Source organism: Eimeria maxima, genomic scaffold (genome assembly GCF_000499605.1).
Source record: "Eimeria maxima Weybridge genomic scaffold, Emw_scaff228, whole genome shotgun sequence".
In the NCBI taxonomy this organism is placed as follows: Eukaryota; Apicomplexa; class Conoidasida; order Eucoccidiorida; family Eimeriidae; genus Eimeria; species Eimeria maxima.
In genome coordinates this window covers 2,737-16,522 of record NW_013563694.1, presented here as the reverse complement: position 1 = coordinate 16,522, position 13,786 = coordinate 2,737, and the positions used below count along the sequence as shown (strand labels likewise).

The following is a 13,786-nucleotide window of genomic DNA, read 5'->3' as shown; positions in this document are numbered from 1 at the left end:
GATCAGACGGTTCTCAGCCATCGCTTTTTAAACAACATAATTCGTACTTTCCTGAGCTTAAGGAACTGTGTATGCCTGTTCCAATTCCTTCCTGTATCTGGAGACATTTATGCCATGGTTTTGGGCATTTGACAACGGCTCTCGGTAGTATTGCTTTGCAGGACCACTGGTTGTCCGCAGCGTCACCGCAGCGCGCGCGGTTACGGCGTATCTGTTGGGGATCACGGTTTTATTTTAAACCCATATTGAATTCTTAGCTTTTTTGCTGATTGCAATGGAGGCGCCGGCTCACCAGTTCACCGTAGAAGCTACGAGACGCGAGGATCCCCACGAGGAACCTCGACGTCAGCAATGGAGGGCGGGAGCGGAAAGGGAACACCCCAGCAGGAGACAGAGAGTCAGAAAGTCATTTTTATTAGTTTTGGTTTTCTCAGCTACTGTCTTCGCCATCTTGCGCAGGGCCCTGTCTCTGGTGAGCCGATCAGTACAGCCCCTCCGTTCCCCGCCCACCCCATATCTGGACACGGGGCCCCATCGGCAGCAGCAACACAGCTTGGACAGTGGAACTGGGAAGTCTTCTTGTGTCTGAAGAACCTGAACAGGGCGCAAGAATTGTTCCCACCGTGAAAAACTGTAGCTTGTGCTCGTGCTGTAGTCTGCCGCTAGCGTTTTGTTGCTTGTAGAACATCTGCGATCCAGTATGTTCCACTATGTTGTAATTTCTTCCTTCCCTCCTTTCCATTTGTCATGTTTGTGTTGTTAACTGCTCACCGAGTAATGTTTTCCGTCTGTTGTTCGCCCTCTTGTCGGTGGAGCTTGTTGCTCCTTCTCTGCTACCACTCTCCGCCGAGTGTTGCTCTCTTCCATCCTTTGTGTATCCTATCGGGTCATCAGAGCTTCAGGAAAGGCTCAGATGTACCTCAAGCCCCTGGGACCGGAGGAGATATCATGTATGGGGAGGATGGCATGCCCTTTCATTACATAAACAGCGAGGATCTTTTCCCAAATACCCAACACCCGCAAGTGAGAATCCTTTTTTTAATCGCTCTTCCTCGTCAGAGTGAGCTTGATAGCGTTCTTGGTTCTGTTTATCGTTGAAGGAACTGGGGCGAGCCCCGTAACCAAGACCTTGGACCCTTGCGCTAGCTTTCATGGCTGTCTTCTACTCAGGGCTCCTTCAGCAGCAACCGTAATACACGTTGTTGCTGTTCCTGTTGTTTTGCATTCAGACGCGCATGTTGCTTGTGGAGGTGTTGCGTTTTGCCTGGGAATCCCAGCGGGCTTCTAAGGGCTTCAGCGCCCGTAAGTTTCTAGCCTGTACCATTTAAGCAGCAATGTACACCAGAAGTTTCCTGTAGGACGACCAAGACTGGGAAGGGTACGTGCGAGGCTGCTGTTCATAATGCGAAAGCGTATTTGTGAGCCAGATTGTGTATCTCTACTTCACAGGTTTCCTTGCCACAGATGAAAATGGGGTACAGTTGCAAGTGGATGCGCGGCTGCAGGTAGGCATAGCAACCACATTGAGAGCGGGAGCGGCCTTACCTGAGGCCTCTTGCTCCGTTATACCTGCTTGGCCTAGTTAATACACAGTTCAGTCAGGCAGGACAGTCGCACCCCTGGTGCCTTCCTGCGTCGGCTGTTGTTATGCGCTTCAGGAGGAGGGGGAAGACTGGCATATCGATGACGTGGGCCCATTGAGACAGGAGTATCAGCATCAGCTATGTCCCTTGCAGCGTGTTGCGTGTTAGTAAGAGCGCTGTTGCGAGATTTCGGGTTTTGGGTTCTGGATTGTTATGTGTTGTTTTTGTCGGGTTTCCTTGCGCTGTAGGCCACTGCAATGCTCGCAGGGTACCTCGAGTCAGCCGTCGACGGGTGTGTCAGTGAAGCTCTAGATGGCGGTGAGAACTGAGGGGAGGCCTGGGGTGGAGTTGCTGTGTGCTTATACGTATGGGTGCTTGAGATCCAGCAGTTTCACTGCACCCGTTCAGGCACTTTGAAGGCAGTTGAAACATGGCGTAGATTCATTCTCCACGTGGAGAGCCTTACCAGGCCTCCCGGTGTAATATCACTGTCGACTATATATAGCACCGTTGCCCGCGTACTCTTGTTTCGATTCGATTCATTTCTGTCCCTAGGACAAGTATATGTTTCTGACCATTGCCGCCAAACATACCCGTCGTTCCACTGGCTGGGCATCAAGGCCTTCTATATCTCTTTATCTCGATGTCACTGGTCTCAGGTGGTGCTTCTTCAGAGAGAGTATTCAGCATTTTTTCTGTGGTAGGCAGTGGCCGGATTGATTTTACTATCCAAGGTGAGAAATGGCGTGGCGTTGCTGTGTAACGAAGCGTCTTTCCATAGATGTGGAGGTATCCGCATGTGGTGCCCATAGATGTGCATACACAAGTAACAGGCATGTCCGTACAGCTACGTGTTCGTTTGCCTCTGCTGTGGGCTGTGCCGGCAAGGCCGTATTGTGTGGCTTCCAAGCTGCGTGGTTCGGCTCGTACTTTGCTTTTGTATTGACGCAGCCACCGCCACTCGAGGGAGGGGAGGCGCACAAGCTGAGCACGTGAAGCAACGCAAAAGAGCGGGTGCTGCAGTGGGACCTCGCTAGGGCGCCATACGACCAACAGGGCAGTGGTGCTGTACGACCCTTGCTGCCCAGCAGTGCAGTGCTCTAGTACCTGCCTACAATATTTTCTGCTTGGACAGTGTTCCACGCATCTGGCAGGGACGGGGATAAGAACAGCAGTGATTATCCGCCCACCCAACACTGAGTAGAGATGGATTAAGATGCGAGCCCTTAAGACCCGTTATCCTCTATACATTGAGGGACGACGACCCGAGAGGAGGCAATGAGAACCGGGTGCAGGCTAGTGGAAGAGAGCAGATAAGTGGGTATATTAACGGATACGCCGACGTACCGGTGTCAAGTTGATGCACACGTACAGACCGGCAAATGCCTCATGGCTGTTGAGGCAGTGTTTTTTTCATGCTCAGTCACCGCGTTTTTTTTTTAACACACTTGTCACTCCTAGCCCGATTCACGGGGCAACACGAAACCCTACCGGACTTATTGAATACTTCAGCTGCACCGTACAGTTGCTTCTCCTGTACTGAAATATATATAATTATATAGTTTAGTTTATGTATGGGGCGCCCAAAGGGATGTGTCACCAATTCACCTGCGGCTGCACCTGCTGCTACTGCTCTACTACTACTTCGCCTGCTCTACAACATACCTACGTTAATCGCAAAATTTGTCGGCACACGCGGCCACTGTTCATTGCGTAGATAGTGCGGAAACTCGACCCAAACTAACAACAATATTATAGTCTCCTCTGCTTCCCGGAAGGGATAGGATATGCTGTAGAGTTGTGCACTCTCCAATCAAAAAGAAACGGCCCCTGCTGTGCTGTTGCTGCAGCTACTGCTTCAGCAAAATACAGTGTGGCGGGACGTGCTGTAACAAGAGGACCACCCCCCCCAACCCCAATCCCTTTCATGGGGTGAGCCTCAAGATTCAGTCAAGCCCTTTGGCTTCACTAGAAAGAGGGGCTTCAGACTGTAGTAGTAGTCCCTCAATTCCCGAAAAGTTGCAACAGCTGCAGCGGTGGTGCAGCAGCTGCTACGACGGCTCTGTTAGGCCGTTGTCCTCACTGGACACCGCCGTCTCTATCCGTCCCATGTGCAGAAAAAGCAGGAGCCGTCCCAACTGCCTCCGCCGCTTCTTCTGTTCCTGTTGCTGGTACTTCTTCTCCAGCTGCATTGTCCGTCGCCTCGGCTCCTTCTGATGCCGTATAGTGTGCGTCTTCTGCTGCGGCTGCTGCTGGCACGCCTTCTGCGGACGATCCCTCAACCAGGCCATACGCCTCTGGATTTTCAACGTAAGCTGCGAGAGGCAGAAGCAGCAAAGACAACAGCAGCAGCAAAGGCAGCAGCAACAGCAAAGGCAGCAGCAAAGGCAGCAGCAGAATACTTATAAGCAGCGGGTGCTAGCGATAGCTGGCCAAGGTTGAAAGTGAGCAGTAGCAGATGCAGCAACACGAAACACGGCGTTCGGGAAAAACCTCGGGGCCCTCTTACATGTGGCGGATGCCAGCGCTTCTGCAGCAGTCATGTCTTGCTGCAGGTACTGATCGTAGAAATACTGCAACCGCAACGGCAACAGCAGCAAGACAACGCAGTCATCACAGCACCACAACAGCCCTACAGCTACAAGCATACACCCCCAGCACCCTGACGAGTACGTACGAGGCTCAAACACCCCAGTAGATACTGCATTACAGTAAATAATACCATCATATAGATCGAACATCCTCAACTCCACGGTCGCACACCAAAGCAAACAAAACACAGCAGTACAAAGCACTGCGACTCAAACCTTAGTCAGCGAGATTCATACCTCAATCAAGTCCCTCTTGGTCCACCCCTCAAGATAAGCTTCAGAAGACAGAAACTCCGAGGTCTTCGACGAAAAATACTCAGACAAGACGGATTGTTGTTCCGCTGTTCTCTCCCAATCGCTTGCAGCAGCAACGCCGTCCCCCTCCTCCTCCTGCTGCTCATGTTGCACTTGGTCCTGATGCTGATGCTTCTGTTCATTATCCTGCTGCTCCTCGTCCTGCTGCTGTTGCCGCTCCCGTTGCTCAGCGCTCCCAAACTCAGGCTGCTGCTGCAGCTGCTGCTGCTGATCCCCGGGAGCACCGGCAGGTTCCCCCTCACCGAGGACTGCGGCTTCCTCATTGTCTGCTTTGTCTTGCTGCTGCAGTTCCTGCTGCTGCTGTTGCTGCTGCATCTGTTGCTGCTTCCTCTGCTTCTTTGCCTTGGCCTTGTTCCCAGACACCTTCCTCTTTTTGAGCGCCGCAGCGGCAAGCGCAGCCCCAGGGGCCCCAGGCGCCGCCACTCCCTGGTGCCGGAAAGGGGGTGGAGGAGGTCCCTGGCCATACCAGACACCGCAGATGCCTCTGACAGGGTTTGGAGGAGGCGGGGGCCCTGGAACCTCTCCAGGCGGACCCTGCATAGGTGGCCCTGGCATTGCTCTTGGGGTGCGTAGGATGAAAGGAGGACCCTCTGAATGAGGGGCCCCCGGAACCACATGTCGTCTGCCTCGCAGGGGCCCAGCAGGTCCTCCACACCCACCATCCATACACGGAGTTGGAGGTGCCCTAAATTGGCCACCCCCCCCTTCGTGCATCGGTGCACCGAATACTGGTGGGTACTGCTGCATGTCTCCGCTACCATCCCCTTGCGCACCTGGGTAAGTGCGGACAACAGGAGCCCCTGCAGGCCTGTGAGGGGGAACGAAATGGGGAGTTCCATACACGTGATGGGCACCAGGAGGGCCCAAAGGAGGGGTGGGGGGAGGGGCCCCCACCACCGCTCCCCTTAACCCGGGCTGCGGGGGTCCACCGGCAAGCATAGGATGCCTCTGCATGTCCCGAGCTTGCTGTTGTTGCTGGTCGAAGATCCTCTGCTGCTCCTGCTGCTGCTGCTGCTGCTGCTGCTCCTTGATCGCCACATCCGCAGCAAAGCGACGCCGCAGCTCGGGGGCCTCCGCCATAAAAGTCCCCAACAAAAGCAACGTGTGTGGATTGAACTTATGGTACGCTTGCGGAGGAATATGCAGATCCAAACACGAGTGGCCTCTAGAACACCGGCCGCCCACGAGGAACTCCCTGCAAGCACGAGGCGGTGGGCCCACAGCGGCGGGGCCCCCAGGAGAAACTTCAGCTGGGTGAGAACCTTGGCTAGACGAGGAATGGGGGGCACCCGCGCCGGGTGATTCCCCAGGTGGTGGAGGCACCCCGCCGCCTCCTGGAGATTCGATTGCTCGCTGTTGCTGCTGCAGATGCAAAGGGGGCTGCTGAGGATGGTGGGGGTGCTGCTGATGCTGCGCATATTCGTCTGGCGGGCCCCGGGGACCCCCGTAAGGCGCTGCCTGCGGCCATGCAGCAGAGAGAAATCCGTCTCCTCTCGACGGTGGACCCCACACGTTGGCGCCGTACTGCTGCTGTTGCGGCGGTGGCGGTTGCTGCGGCCAGCCCGCAGATGGGGGCCCTTGAGGGTAGTAGGCCGGGCCCCCCTGAGGAGCATACGTTTGCTGGGACCCTTGAGGAGGGTATGGGCTACCTGGAGGCCCCTCCGCTGGCCCCCGCTTCGGCCTCACAGTTGGCCCTTGTGCACTGTAGAATCCCTCGGGGGCCCTCAGATGAGGATGCTGAGAAACAGCAGGGGGAGCGAAAGGCGAGCCGCTTGGGGCCCACCCGTAGCCCATCTGTATCTGCATCTGCTGCTGCTGCTGCTGTTGATGTTGTTGTTGTTGTTGCTGCTGCTGCTGTTGTTGTTGTTGCTGCTGCTGCTGCCAATCAGGACTAGCGACCCCTGGGTTCCCAAGTGCTGCCGGAGGAGGCCCCTCTACAGGTGTGGGTCCCGCCGCTGGTGTTCCAGCCCCTGCTGCTGCAGTAGGTGCCGAGGAAGATGCTCCGTTTACTGCCCCTCTCAGCCGGCGCTGCAGCTGTTCTCTGCGGTGTCTCCATCTCCTCCTCTCATCTTCTAGAGGGGCCTCCCCCTCGGTGGGGGAAATGCTCCCCCTGCGGGGTCCCGGCGACCGTCTCCAACGGGCCCCCTCCGAGTCCGAATGGCGCGACTCAAAGGAACGCCGCTGGCGCCCCCAGTATTTGGGGCTGCCACTGTGCCTGGGTTTGCGTGTTCTGCTGCCGCTGCGTCTGCTGCTGCTTCTGCTGCCGCTGCGGAAGCGGGACGCTCTCTCCCGCTCCTGCAGCCGGTTTCTCGGCGGCCGTCCCTCCTCACGCCTGCGGCTGCTGCTTCGCCGGCTGCTGCTTCTGCTGACGCGGCTGTCCAAGTGCTGCTTCCTGTGATGCATCCGCACCTGCCGGCTGTTGCTGCAGCTTCTGCTGCGGCTGTGCGAGGGATACGTCCCTGACTCCGCTCCCCGACCCCTCCACTCCCTTGGGGGGCTGGAGGAATGTGCCGCAGCACGCCTATGGGACTCCCGCACCACCCCAGAAGGACCTTTCGGGGCCCCTAGAGGATCTCTTTGGGCCCCCAAATGGTCCCCCCTTCCCCCCTGGTGCCCCCTGCCGCGAGTCTCCTCGTACACCGGAGATGTAGACAGCTCGCTGCCACGGCTGCTGCGGGGCCTTCTCTCGAATGAAGCCCTGCCTGCGCCTCTGGGTTCCCACTCTCTCCGTGTAGGTCTCTGCGGGCTGTAATGGGCCTCTTTAGGCGGCGCATTCCTACCTTTTGCGGAGTCCCACTCTGCCGGAGAACCCTGGCTGCCGCTGCGGTGTCTGTACCGGCTGCGGCTCTCTGGTGGGCCCCCATGGGCTCCCCCGGAATGCCGCGAGGATCCATCGTTGCCTGTGCGGCCTCTTGCAGAGAAACCTGGTGAGGGGCCCCGCTCCTCCGAAGTCCGGGGTCCCCAGGCACCCCTGCGATGGCGGCCTGGTGGAGGCGATCTATTGCTGTAGTGTTGCTTTGCATGCGTTCCTTTCTTGTCTTCAGCAGGGGAAACACCCCTCTTCCGCGAGGGCCACCTCTCCCATCCCGTGGGGCCTCCCTCGGAGACGCCCGCTTCTGCCTCAGGAGAAACCCGACCCCGGCCCCGTTGACCACTTCGGTCCTCTTCTCGCCACTCCGCGTAGGTACTCCTCTGGTGCCCCAGGTGGGGGGAGTCTGCGGCGTTTAATGGTTCCCCGGTGTCCCTGGAGCTCCCCCTTTGACCCCTCAACTCCGCAGGTCGTGTACCTCCCCCTCCGTGCCGCCGCGCTTCTCTGTCGCTGCCACGGTCCAAAGAGGGCCCCCTGAAGGCCCCTGGAGAGCAAGATGGCCTCTCCCGCAAATGCAGCGTCCGAGGCGTGTCGTGTGTAGGCCCCTCGCCTGAGCCACGCGGGCCCCGCGGGCGGCCGCCGCCGCTGTCTGAAGCGGCAGCAGCACCCCCACTCAAGTCCCGAACCCGGCGATGCTCACCCATTGGAGGCCCCTGAGGCCCTGAGGTAGGAGCCCTCCCATGAGGTGGAACCCTTTCAGAGCCAAATAACGCATTGCGCGCGGAACCGTGCTGCTGCTGCTGCGGCGGCGGCGGTAGGTCCTGCCGCTGCTGCTGCTGCTGCTGCGGTCTCGTTGGTGAAGGAGAACGTTCTTGCTGCTGCAGCTGGTGCTGCTGCTGCCCATGCAGCTACGGCCACACAAACAAACACACAGCAACAACAACAACAGCAGCAGCAAACCGTCACTGTGCTGACGGTTTCAAAACTCATCACGGGCACAACAAAGACAATACGTGAACCACCTGTTGCCGCTGCTGTTGCCGACGCTGTAACGTCAGCTGCATGTACAACAACAACTTTCAGATCTAAACACAGTTGACTCCAGCCGCAGTAACAGCAAATGCTGCTGGCAAACGCGTGGGTTCCGCAGCAGCGGCTGTTGCTGCTGTCCACACAACGGCAACAAGCATGTTGCAACAGCAGGCGAAAAAGACGCTGCTGCCCATTCACACCAAACACACCAGCAGAAGCAGCACTTCCGCTCACGAAGCAGGTCCAGCAGCAGCAATAGTAGAAGCAGCTGTTGCCGCCACTCATATCCATTCACCACACCAACAGCCGGCACCAGAAGTCGCACTCGTGAGAGCAGCGGCTGCCGGAATGCACATTGCATCGGCAAGCAATAAACAAGGGAGCGTTGCAACACACGGAAAATGCAACCGCTGCCCATACACACCAGAGAAACCCATCCAACGCACAGTAACCGCTATGGCATTTCCCCGCCTTCAAAGGCGTCTGGGGGCGCCTCCCACGACTTGCAAAGAATCACCACCCCCAGACGAGTGCTCTTAAACACCTCCATACTGTAGGCTCCCTTTGAGTTCAATATACGTTAGCCCCTGGGATGCTCTTTGTACAAATGCGGGACCACAGTGCACCTAGGAACTCCCCGAGTGTTCTCGGCGCCCCAAGCGTAAGTAAAAGGACCCCCAGTAAGGTTCCCAACCTAACTCACTTTTCCTTTGATGTGTTGCTGCCGTATGATGTCGCTAAGTGCCATGAAAGGAAGCTTTCTCGTGCCCCCTTGGCTCCCAGTGGCCCCCTGAGACGCCTGTTCACTAGGAGGAGGCCCTTGTCTGGCGCTTAACAAGGGAGAATTCCCATGAGGCCTTTCTGGAAATCCAGAGGAGGTCTCTAGGGAGCCCGGCGAACCCAGAGCGGCCCCCCTGCGAGCCGCCGGTCCCATCACCAGGACTGTGCGTCTCGCTCCATCCCTGGGTGCCCCATCACGTGCACGGGGTCTCTCATCCTCCCAACGTCCCCCTGAGGCCTCCGGAGGGCCCCCTCTATTATAGCGCCTGCTCATGCTCGTGCCTAACGCCAACACAACCCGCAGGGCCCCAGAGAGGGGCCCTTCCCTGCTCCGAAGGAGAGCGATCGGCGGCCTTGCAGGAGTCCCCAGCAGCTACGACGTGCAACTGAATGCTTATAAATGCCAAGTAGAACGAGAAAAAATCAGGCGCAGCAGACTCCGGGCCCCACAGCCCACCGAAAACCCAACCCGCAAGCGGCCGAAGCAGCAGCAGCACCGAAGCGCTTGTGCAGCAGGAAGGGCAACGTACCACGGAAGCTTGAAGGCCCAAACATGCAAAAGCGACCCTAACAAGAACCCAAAACAATGTGGACACAGGTGCGAGAGCCAAACGAACAGGAGCTGCGAAACCCCGGCAACAACAACTCAGCAGCAGCGGCAGCTGCTGCTGCTGCTGGCCCGAGGACAGCCCCAGGAGGCAGCCCCCAATCATCTTGCTACGTTCAAGCAGAGTAAGGGTCTGTAAGTGCAATTTCATAGTTTGGGTTTATCGAATGGGAATTCTAGACGGTATTTCCCATTTGTAGTGGGAGCATTAAGGGCTGTCTCAGCAGCATCTACAGTTGCTGCTTCTGCAGTTGTGGCGGTTGCAGTTCCTGAGCTGTTGGCTGACTGCGATATACACCATCTCTAGGGATTAATTCCTTGTGGACAGTTCATTTTCGTAGATGCTACATGCGTGTGAAGATGTTGTTTGCTTGTATCATCGTCTTGGCGAGAGGCGTCAATCGTAACGTACGGTCATTGTTGTTCGAACGGCGGCACAAATGACTGGGGCTGGTGCGGGGGGACGCAATGTCATGAGCTACAACAGACAGTACTGCAAGTAATGCTGCACGGGAGCCCCCCATGCAGGCATAATGCGCAAAAATTCATTGCTGCCTGCACACAATGCTTAAATGTTTATTGCTTGGCCCCAAGTAGCCAGCCTGTATGTGAGGAGACATGCACATGCAAGCATCAGGTAAACCGCGCTACAGGGTTGACGTTTGTTTGCCTCAACAGGCTGACCTGCAGCGTCTGCGTAACAGGGCCTGCCAGCGAGGGATTGAAACACGGACGTCTGCGAACAAGGGCACTTGCTGTTTGTAGTGCGGGGAGCCGCAGTTCCAGCATCATTTGTCACCATTAAGTGCATCCACATACTTTTGTGTGCATTTTGATAACTGAAAGCCGACTGGGTGTTCGACAGGTAGCCTTTGGCTCACTGCATTCGGTCACGGCGTACGCGATTGCCTTGGAGGCAACAACTGGAGCGGGCGGTGTTTAGCGAAACTCGTCGGCGCTAGATACGGGCCATCGTCAGCACATACAATGCAATAAATCCCTTTAGTAATGCTTTTTCAAACATGGTTTTTCTGCAGCATTTTAAAGAGGTAGTTTTGCCTATATATAGAGGCAGAATTGGCCGTAAGTTTCCGACAAGCAATGCTTATAAATAGAATGGATGTTCCAGTTCTGCTTAATTTTTTCCACCGCAGTCATTAATCCCCTTTTCCTCTGCAATCCCGTGTCGTCGTACACGTGAACGACCTATATTACGTCAAGGCTGGAAGGGAAGGGAATCTTCTTTTGAAACCAAAAACCAGGGACCAGAATTCCCATTTTTTAGTGCAACTATGTTGACGGACTATGTTGACGGGGTCACAGAAGTTGAAAGTGGGTATGGTGTTTCCGAGTGGTGCTGCAATAAAGGAAGCAAATGGAATTAATGAATTAATGCATTTCGGACCAAAGAAACGCCATTGGCGTCCATTTGTACCCAGCAACAACACACCTCGAGGCTGTAGGACAAGTCGCTATGTCGTGTTTCTAGTAGTTGGGTTCTTTTGCAGGTTGTACCGTCTCTGCTGTGCCCCCGTCTTCTGTGGCCTACCCCTGACTGCCTGTATTTCTGAGTTCCTTGCTCACTTCTTTGTCCATACCCAATTCCCCTACCCCCTGCACCTCTGTGGCTGTTTCCCTTTAAATGTAGGAAGGACAGGTTGTGCTGCATAAAACTTTTGGAAGAAAAAAGGGGGGTGGAAAGAAAGGTAGTGAGGGTGAGCAACGGCGGTTGCGCGGAGTTAGTCTGTCTGCAACTGTCCTTTGTACAGCAAATTGTACTGCACCACCCATCCCCACCCTAAGTGGCCTCTCACCCCCCAGAGTTTGCATATGCGAAAAAGTAATAAGTTGAAAATGAGAAGGGCAAGCATGCTATGGAACAAATGAATGCTCACACATGGACGGTTAAGCCGCGCCACGGAACTGCACAGCCCCCACAGTATCTCCATGCCGTCCTGCCCTTCTTTTCGGCACTGGCAGCGGTAGTTCTAGTGCACGGACGTTGGCCGTTGCTCTGAAACAGATGCGGTATGCTGAAATCACTGTCATGCGGTTGTTGCTGAAGCTTATGCATCGGCAGTCGGGTGCTACATCCACGCGCTGCTGCTTGCTGTAATGCCGTCTTGATGAGCCCCCATGGAGACCTCCAGGCTATCTTCAGTATAGGCTTCAAGGGCATTCCTTCTCAACATCCGTCTTCGTAGAATAATGCAACTAATGACAGATATCAGCAAAAGGACCCCTACAACTGCCGCACATATGATGAAGAGAGTCAGGTCTGTTTCGGCAGCCACGCACTTGGGCATACCATCCACCGTTTCCAGTTTGTAGTTGGTGTTGCACACACAAGTGTATGTTGAAATACCCGCCTGGCAGCTCTTCGTAGCCGCAGAGTCCCCACAGGCCTGATCTTCGCAAGGTGAATATATGCACTTTTTCTGCCGTTGTTCAGTAACCAGTCGGTAGAGATTCTTGCACTGACACTCTGGCCCGGATGGGGTGTCCGTACAGCTGAGGAGGCCCTCTGTCCCGCAAGGATTGTGTTCACACTTGACTGCGTTGGATGTTTCAACACATGTTTTCTTGCCGTTGACGCTGCCTACCTCATACCCCGGCCGGCACACACAGGTGTATTCTGTGGTGCTTTCGGTCCTGCACTCCAGCACTGCCTCCGCTGGCCCACAGGGGTTGTCCAGGCAGAGGCTTTTCAGGACGCATGCGGGGCTTAAAAGGTCTGCGTCATCCCAGGTGTATCCGGTGGGGCAGACGCAGTATGCCGTGCCGTTGGGCCTCCCCTTGCAGGTGCCTGGGGAGCATCTGTTTTTGGTTGAGTCTGCACATGGGTCCGGGTGGCAGACGACTCCGTCTCCTACGTAGCCGTCTTTACAGCGGCAGTACACCCCGCCGTACCGGGTGGTGTCGCTGTCGTCACACACCGCGTCCTCCGGGCACTTGTGCTCGTGTATTTTGCACGAGCACTGCGAGGAGTCCATGACACTCCATCCCGATGTGCATGAGGGACGGCACTTGAGTTCACCCATAACATCTCCACAGCAACTTCCAGGAGGGCAATAGATTGGAATGGGCCATCCCTGGTAGTCTGCGTTCGGATATATACCCAAGGAGTCCCAGCAGGGAACGCCTAAGGCGCCAAATCGGCAAAGGTAGTTCCTGTAAACATTGTTTTCAGGTAAGGTCCAGCCCTCTAGTACTCGCCAGTCCAACTCAGGAATGTCTTCTGCTACGATTTGCGCTATGCGCTCTTCTTCTGTCAAGTCGTCGGAAGAAGTTGGTGTGCCGTCCATGCTGCTGTTAATGGAACCACCGCTGCCGTCTGTAGTGGTAGCGTTTCCTACAGTGCCACTGCTAAGCGCACTGCTGCTAATGGCTGCAGCGGCATTGATCGAGGCCTGAAGGGAAGACCCGAGTGCCTCGGCATCGGCGACAAGACTAACACGGAGAAGGCTCAGACAAGCAAAACAATATAGGCAGTTGCACAATGTCTTTAATGTCATTTTTGCTGTTGCTGGTGCATACAGCAACACGAAGGAATGTCATCTCATGCTGCTGTGACCTTGGCGGACCAGTCGGCGAGCCTTCCATGACCGGTAGTACAGGACACTATAGTGGATCCGGTAAGATCACGGGACAGAAGAATGAATTGATCAAAACAACTGAAATGTGGTACTATTCATGCAGCAGTCCGGTTTCCTTTGGTGGCCTTGTGCTACGGGCTCAGTGTAGGGACAGCATCGCCTGCAGCCAGCAATGCCGCTATGTCCTCAGCACTGTAGTCGTAGAGAAGTCGAATTTATATCCATTGACGACCTGGAATCCTGGCTGATTTTTTGTTGTGAAGCAATTCTAGGTATATTTGGGGACCATGTGCAAAATACAGAGGAACACGATCGTGGAGCCTGCCTCACGGGCTCATGTGTCTAGGCGCGACACAGCCTAAAGGTGAAATTTGGGGCTGTTCCCGGATCTAATTTGCTATCAAGATGAGAAAATTTTTGCATAAGGTCTCATACACTCCTACATATAGTGTTGCAAATTTCCCCCCCGGAAA

At 55.6% G+C, this 13,786-nt stretch overlaps 3 protein-coding genes across 3 annotated transcripts; 1 reads left to right on the top strand and 2 right to left on the bottom strand.

Annotated features, from left to right (window-relative positions):
- Nucleotides 1-274: 274 nt before the first annotated feature.
- Nucleotides 275-2,787, top strand: EMWEY_00022980 (hypothetical protein, conserved; the record flags this gene model as incomplete). The annotated part of the gene is made up of 9 exons (XM_013477928.1): nucleotides 275-472; nucleotides 895-1,023; nucleotides 1,230-1,302; nucleotides 1,450-1,505; nucleotides 1,659-1,688; nucleotides 1,832-1,901; nucleotides 2,243-2,317; nucleotides 2,535-2,597; nucleotides 2,738-2,787. 9 exons carry the CDS (start codon nucleotides 275-277, stop codon nucleotides 2,785-2,787), a joined length of 744 nt encoding a protein of 247 aa, XP_013333382.1.
- Nucleotides 2,788-3,662: 875 nt separating this feature from the next.
- Nucleotides 3,663-9,384, bottom strand: EMWEY_00022970 (hypothetical protein, conserved; the record flags this gene model as incomplete). Its single annotated transcript, XM_013477927.1, has 4 exons — nucleotides 3,663-3,898; nucleotides 4,093-4,156; nucleotides 4,412-8,206; nucleotides 9,034-9,384. The coding sequence occupies 4 exons, from the start codon at nucleotides 9,382-9,384 to the stop codon at nucleotides 3,663-3,665; spliced, it is 4,446 nt and encodes a 1,481-aa protein (XP_013333381.1).
- A 2,420-nt stretch (nucleotides 9,385-11,804) lies between these two features.
- EMWEY_00022960 (microneme protein, putative) lies at nucleotides 11,805-13,232 on the bottom strand (the record flags this gene model as incomplete). The annotated part of the gene is made up of 1 exon (XM_013477926.1): nucleotides 11,805-13,232. The coding sequence occupies one exon, from the start codon at nucleotides 13,230-13,232 to the stop codon at nucleotides 11,805-11,807; it is 1,428 nt and encodes a 475-aa protein (XP_013333380.1).
- Between the last annotated feature and the right edge of the window lie 554 nt (nucleotides 13,233-13,786).